This window comes from Siphateles boraxobius, unplaced genomic scaffold (assembly GCF_051911475.1).
Source record: "Siphateles boraxobius isolate OS27281-9 unplaced genomic scaffold, OSU_SipBor_1 121, whole genome shotgun sequence".
Lineage (NCBI taxonomy): Eukaryota > Metazoa > Chordata > Actinopteri > Cypriniformes > Leuciscidae > Siphateles > Siphateles boraxobius.
Window position 1 is genome coordinate 72960 of NW_027508724.1, and position 7041 is coordinate 80000.

The 7041-nt window shown below is 43.2% G+C and overlaps 1 protein-coding gene and 2 long non-coding RNA genes across 3 annotated transcripts in view; 2 read left to right on the plus strand and 1 right to left on the minus strand.

Annotated features, from left to right (window-relative positions):
- Positions 1-997: 997 nt before the first annotated feature.
- LOC143732595 (uncharacterized) overlaps positions 998-7041 on the plus strand; it is a 20136-nt gene continuing 14092 nt past the window's right edge. The window contains exon 1 of the mRNA XM_077223862.1: positions 998-1140. Coding sequence (XP_077079977.1) covers positions 1095-1140 — 46 coding nt within the window. The 5' untranslated portion in view covers positions 998-1094. The remainder of the gene's footprint in view (positions 1141-7041) is intronic.
- LOC143732463 (uncharacterized) overlaps positions 6290-7041 on the minus strand; it is a 2375-nt gene continuing 1623 nt past the window's right edge. Inside the window, exon 3 of the long non-coding RNA XR_013201126.1 lies at positions 6290-6397. This is a non-coding gene — a long non-coding RNA (uncharacterized LOC143732463). The remainder of the gene's footprint in view (positions 6398-7041) is intronic.
- On the plus strand, positions 6384-6945 carry LOC143732457 (uncharacterized). Its single transcript, XR_013201124.1, has 3 exons — positions 6384-6547; positions 6681-6755; positions 6864-6945. It is a non-coding gene; the product is annotated as an uncharacterized LOC143732457 (long non-coding RNA).

Below are 7041 nucleotides of genomic sequence, written 5' to 3' on the forward strand. Positions count from 1 at the left end.
GTGCAGTAAAGATGTTTTTAATGGGTAATCCGTAAAGCGTAAATCCAGTCCAGGCAAAGGTCAAATACCGTGTAAACAATCCAAATACAAAAATAACAAAACACAAAGAACAATCAGGAACAGACCAGGAAGTGTCAGACATAACAAGGACTCCGTGACACATACTGAAACAGACAGGGTTATATACACAGGGAATCGACAATGATAATGGGGAATTGGCTGAGTGCAATGATCAGTGATAAGGAACAGCTGAGTGCAATGATGAGACAAAGGATCGTGGGAAATGTAGTTCATAAGTGAAGGACACCGTGGGAAAGGAGGACATCTAGTGGACATCAGGGGAACACAAACCCAACACTGTGACAACGACATCACCAGTTGAACAACAAAACATTACAAGAAACAAATAAAGGATCCAGTGTCCGCTTTAAAGCGCTGTGTGATTCATGTAGATTTACTGAACAGAAGCAGAAGATCATAGTTGTGTTTTAGTGATCTGTAACTAACAGCACAAGACACATGTACACGTCAGTTGAAAGGAAATGTTGCAAATGTAAAATTAAAACTTTGGCATCAAGTTCCTCAATTGTGTCTCCATTGAGTAAACTGCTTTAGACAAACTTCTGATGATACATTATTTTACGTTGTTAGTGAAAATAACAGGGAACATCATCCATTATTTTGTACGCGTTGAGTAAACGTAGTTTGTACGTGGACGCTTGGGTAGAAGTTGTTAAAGACGTACAAATCGTGACAGAAGTTTCTTTATTAGACGGTTTGTTCATCTACTCATCATCAAAGACATTTTACTTGCGCTCGATGCTCAGTGATGCTCATTTCAGGTATAAAAACAACAATAAACATCTTATTAACATACATAACATCTACATGAAAATGTAAGAATGCAGAAGCATTAGTCATAGAAAGCCCATGCAGAAAAGACATGTGTTTTTCTTCCTTGTGTTTGTACTTCTCCTTTTCTCAGAGAAAGTGCACATTAGTCTTTATATTCGGCGAGCACAGACGAGTGTTATCAGCTCTTCAGTGATTGTGTGACTGAAGCAACATCTCTCTCTTCTGCTGGATTACTGGAGATGATGCTCGTCTTCGGACTGATGCTGCTGCTGAAAACTGCTGCATGTGAGTCACTTTCAGATCAAACTCGTCTGATGATGAAGCTCTGACATTAAAACACTGTAATGTTACTTTAAGAGTTTTTCTAAAGAACTGCAGGATCTAGTACTTTAGATCTGTTTTAAGTGTTTAAAGTCTGGTTTCACAGACAGGGCTTAGATTAAGATTAGGCCTTAGTTCAGATTTAAGAAACTTTTATAAACGTGCCTTAGAAAAAATCTCATTACTGTTGTGCATCTTGAGACAAACAATGGCACTGACATATTTTAAGACATTTTAGTGCAAGTTGCTTTCAGTTAAAACAGCTCAAACATGCATTCAGTTTTCTGCTGCTTCCCCTCTCTCTCTCTCTCTGTCTCTCTCTCTCACACACACACACATACACACACACACACACACACACACACACACTCTATCTATCTCTCTCTCTCTCTCTGTCTCTCTCTCTGTCTCTCACACACACGCACACACACACTCTATCTCTCTCTCTCTCTCTGTCTCAATTCAATTCAAATTAGCTTTATTAGCATGACTGTGTAACACAATGTTGCCAAAGCATCAACATATTATATATAAATAATAAAACAAACAGTAAACATATATGTATAAATCATGTCATATGTAGCATTGTAAATAGATAGATAGATAAACACAATCTATCTTAATAAATAGATAAATAAATACATTTGATCACTCTAGAGAATTAGCGGTCTCTGGCGTTATGAATAGCTAGCACATATTTAGCCGCTAGTGCAGCTGTATTACCATCTTCTCCGAGTAAGAAGGACATTTTTTCAGTGTCACTCAGTTCATAGAATGATGGGATCAAGGCTTCAAATCTGGACAGAAAAGTTTCTCTTATATCGGTATATTTGGGACAGAAGAGCAGAAAGTGTTCCTCATCCTCTATGTGCTGTAGATCACAGTGTCTACAGATCCTCTGCTCTCTCTCTCTCTCCATGTTTGTCTATGTCTACCTCTCTCTATCTCTAGATCATGGTCACTTAATCTGTATTTGGAGAGGATTTGTCTTTCTTTAAAATGTTTAATAAATAGGTAACTGGCCAATTTAGTGGTTCTATTGAGGGTCGAGTAACATTGGAGTTTATTCTGAAGGTAAAAATGTGCTTTTAGTGACCCATCATGGGCGTCTTTTAGATGTGTGTGTATTTCTTTAACAATAGTTTTGGGGCTGTAGCTGTGGTCAGCGGGGGGTGTAGTCTGATGGAGGAGGTGAAGAGCGAGTGTGTGTAGAGGATGAGGTTCTGCTGAGGTTTCATTGGCGAGGAGGGCTTTATATTGGACTGACTCTGGATCAGACTGATGGAGGTGATGCCAGAACTGAACACATCTCTTCTGGATCTCGATGTTCAGCGGGTACAAGCCTAGCTCAGCGCTGCAGGCGGCAGCGGATGTGTTTCGGTGAACCCCTAAAATATTTTTGCCAATTTCCAATTGTAATTTTTCTACTGGTGTTTTATCCCAATTTTTAAAATGTTGTACTGGTCCCCAAATTTCACATCCATATAAAAGAATTGGTTTTATTATTGAATTATATAATTTGATCCAGGTTTTAATGGGTAACTTTAAGTGGCCGCATCGTGACTTTATAGCATAAAAAGCCCTCCGAGCCTTTTCACTCAGTGTTTTAACAGCCAGACCGAAGCGTCCCGAAGCGCTGATGTCGATGCCCAGATAGCTATAGCTAGTGCTGTGCTGCACACACACACACACAAACACCCACACACACACACACACACACACACACACACACACACACACACACACACACACACACACACACACACAAACACCCACACACACACACACACACACACACACACACACACACACACACAGATAGCTATAGCTAGTGCTGTGCTGCAGGACCTGGCCTTTATACAGGAACTGGTGTTTGTGTTCCTGAGATCTGTTCTTCTTCTGGAACACCATGACTCTGGTTTTGTCCAGATTGACGGTCAGGGCCCAGTCGTGACAGTACTGTTCCAGCAGGGACAGGCTCTGCTGATGGCCCTCAGGTGTGCGGGACAGCAGGACCAGATCATCCGCGTAGAGCAGACATCTGACCTCTGACCCCTGACCCTTGACCTGTGTTTGCTGTAGAGTGAGGCCGGGGACAGTAGAGCTCTCCAGCGCTGATGCCAGATCATTGATGTAGATGTTGAATAGAGTTGGACTCAGACTGCAGCCCTGCCTCACTCCACGGCCCTGCTGGAAGAACGCGCTTCTGTGGTCGCTGATTTTCACCGCACTTTTACTGTTGCTGTACAGAGATTTTATAATATCAAACGTTTTCCCGCCAATGCCAATTTGTAGGATTTTGTATAGTAGACCATCATGCCAAATTGAGTCGAATGCTTTTTTAAAGTCTACAAAACATGCAAATATTTTCCTTTGTTTGTCGTTGATGTTTTTGTTGATGAGAGTGTGTAGAGAATAGATGTGGTCGGATGTGCGGTGTTTTGGTAAAAAGCCAATCTGTGCTTTATTTAAAATGTTGTGTGATGAAATGTGTGAGACAATGCGTGTGTTTATGATCCTGCAGAACAGTTTTCTGGGGTTGTTGAGCGGCCGCTGCGTAGCTCCTGTGTCGTGATGGAGGGCCGGGGGCCGATCTGGGCTCTGCTGGAGGACGAGGGCTTCTCGCTGTTGTGTAGCTCTTGTGTTGTGATGGAGGGCCGGGGGCCGATCTGGGCTCTGCTGGAGGACGAGGGCTTCTCGCTGTTGTGTAGCTCCTGTGTCGTGATGGAGGACCGAGGGCCGGGGGCCGATCTGGGCTCTGCTGGAGGACGAGGGCTTCTCGCTGTTGTGTAGCTCCTGTGTCGTGATGGAGGACCGAGGGCCGGGGGCCGATCTGGGCTCTGCTGGAGGACGAGGGCTTCTCGCTGTTGTGTAGCTCTTGTGTCGTGATGGAGGGCCGGGGGCCGATCTGGGCTCTGCTGGAGGACGAGGGCTTCTCGCTGTTGTGTAGCTCTTGTGTCGTGATGGAGGGCCGGGGGCCGTTCTGGGCTCTGCTGGAGGACGAGGGCTTCTCGCTGTTGTGTAGCTCTTGTGTCGTGATGGAGGGCCGGGGGCCGATCTGGGCTCTGCTGGAGGACGAGGGCTTCTCGCTGTTGTGTAGCTCTTGTGTTGTGATCGAGGACGAGGTCTTCTTGGTGGCTGAGAGCTTCTCTTGTTATCGAAGTTTCTGCTCTTTCTTGCTGTGTTTCCAAGGGCTGTGCTTTTCAGCACTCTGGCGAAGACTTTCACTCCTTGCTTGTTGAGATGTACGTAATCATACATATGATGAGGCCGTATGTCTTTGTGATGGGCGAGATGAACATTAGGAATAAGTGCGCAGCTTCTGGAGAGTTCCACATTATTCCCGTGGATCACGTGAAACGGCACGTCGCTGCGTGGCAGCAGTGTGGACAGAGTTATTCTGGCCTGTGGGAAACGCTGTGTGGCTGTGATCGCCACCTCTCTCATCACAGGAGCCACACGGCCCTTCATGGCCCTTAAATCATTTGTCCCTGTGTGAATTATTATGTGCTTGTAGTTTTCGTGTTTACTCTCAGACAGGATCTGAAAAGCACTTCTTGTGTTTGGACACCAGATTTTCTTGGCTCTCATGTTTGGTAATAGAAGCTTCTCACTGACATATTTCCCATTGGAGTCAGTCAGGATAAGAGCGTGTGTCTCTCCCGGGTCCTGTGCAGCGGAGCTGTGGATCTGGGATGCTGGATCAGTCGAGCAGTGAGGCTCTTCCACTGGTAGCTGTTCACGTCGAGGATTCTCCATGAGCATCTCTGGACGGATCAAAGGTTTAGCAGAAGACTCTGTAGGTGCTGAAACAGAATTGAGTCTTTCTTTTAGGTTTGTGATGAGTTCATCTTTGGTGTGAAGAACTGACTTCAAGGCAGAGAGCTCCTCCTGCATTTCTTTTCTAACGTCTGTTAGTTGTCTTCCTAAAGTTGATTTTACTTCCCTCAGTTCATCTTTAGTTTGCTGAAGTTCTGTTAACATTTCTTCTCGTTGTCTCTGCAGATATTCAACTTCTTGTTTTAAGTTCTTTATGTCGATTGTCGCTTGTTCCATGTTGATGTCTTTCAGGTGGGACAGTATTAACTCTTTTATCTCCACTACTTCTACTTCCAGAATTGAAAAATTGTCTTTCATTCTTGACATTGGAGATGGGACAAGTCGCTGTCATCTTCTGAACTGATTTTCCAGGGGAGGCATCAATGTTCATATTTTTGTCAGCTTCATCAGACAGGGCCAGTGTTTTTATTAGTTCAAAATCCTCAATAAAGACCTTGAGAGCAGACTCTGATCCCCGGACCATAACAGTGCCATTTTGATACAAGTTCAGTGTCAAAAATCTTGTTTCATAATTTTTTTCAGCATCTTCAAATGCTAAGATCTGTCTGCCTTTACAGATGCCTCTTTTCTTGGTGAAGGTGAGATGTTGACAGAAGGCAGTGTGCCACAAAGGGCTGTGTTCGGTGTAAAAGAGCAGGTTGTTCATGGTATTGTGATCTTGTAGTTCAGCGAACAGTGTGTCAGGGCTCTCCTTCATCTGCTTGTGTCTGAGCATCTGCCTGTGCCCGGTTGCATAAAGCACCTTAAGTTTTTCCCTTAAGTGTGATACTTAAGGGGCGATTTCCCCTTACCTAAGAGAATAACTTAAGGGTGTTGCATATAATCTCTTAAACGGTTCTCTTAGGTAAGGGAAACATTTAAGTGTTTCACGACAGCGATCCTGGATTCACGTTATAAAAGTCTGTTGTTGCCATAGATACGCAAAACACTAACACTAGCAATTACGCGTTTTCATCAAATAAAGTAGGCTAATAAAGTAGGCTAGGATATCGGAATGGATAAAGAAAACAAAAAAAGAAAGCCTAATTGGACAGAGGAGGAGAAATGCATTCTTGACGAATATGATAAAAGAAAAACAATTTTGAAAAGCAAACTAAATCCCCATGTAACTGCTGCAAAAAAACAGAAACAGTGGGAAGAAATAACGGAAAAAATCAACGCAAGGAATCTTGATGTGAAGAGGACGGTTCAGGAAGTCCTTAAAAAATATGAAAACATCACTGTGGTCGCAAAAAAAGAGTTGAGCGCTTATAAGAACGAAGCCAACAAAACAGGTAAGATTGAGCAAGACTAGCGCTACGCTTTTAAGATTGTAAGCACCGCACCCTGGTGAAGAGTGCGCTTTATTGCTGTACAGTGTTAAGACCTAACGATTACAAAACTGACCAACAGGTGGAGGACCCCCACCGGCTGAGTTGTCGGACTGTACTATAATGGTACAAAACATCATTGGAGCTGACTCACCTGTCCTGTCTGGCATCTGTGGCGGTTTAGAGAGTGAAGCTGAACCAGTGCAACAGTGTAACATAGAGTGAGGCATTAAGTTATTTTCCTGTATCATCATATAATAACAGTGGCTGAGAGGATACATTATTATTTTGACATCATTAGAGACATAATACGTTATAACATAATGATTTAACTGACATTAATGTCACATTTAGACCCTTGCAGCACTCTGAAAAACAACTTCAGCACCATCAGATCGTCAGCAGAACGCCGATACAGGCAACCCCTAAGTAATGATTTATGTTAACTATTGCTTCAGCCTATAATTAATCCAACGAACAGCTTTAATAGTATTTTTTAAGATTTTCTTAATTTTCCCCATTACTTGCGTATTTCAGAAGACCGCAAATATCACCTGCAGCCAAATCAAGAGAAGATGTGCTGGAACTGCAGAGAGAGGTTCTGCAGCTTCAAAAGGAGAAGCTGCAGCTGGAGATTGAAAAACTAAAGATGGAGACGGAAAATCAGGAGCTCTATAATTTTATTCTAAATAACAAACTTTTACAGCTAAAGGCT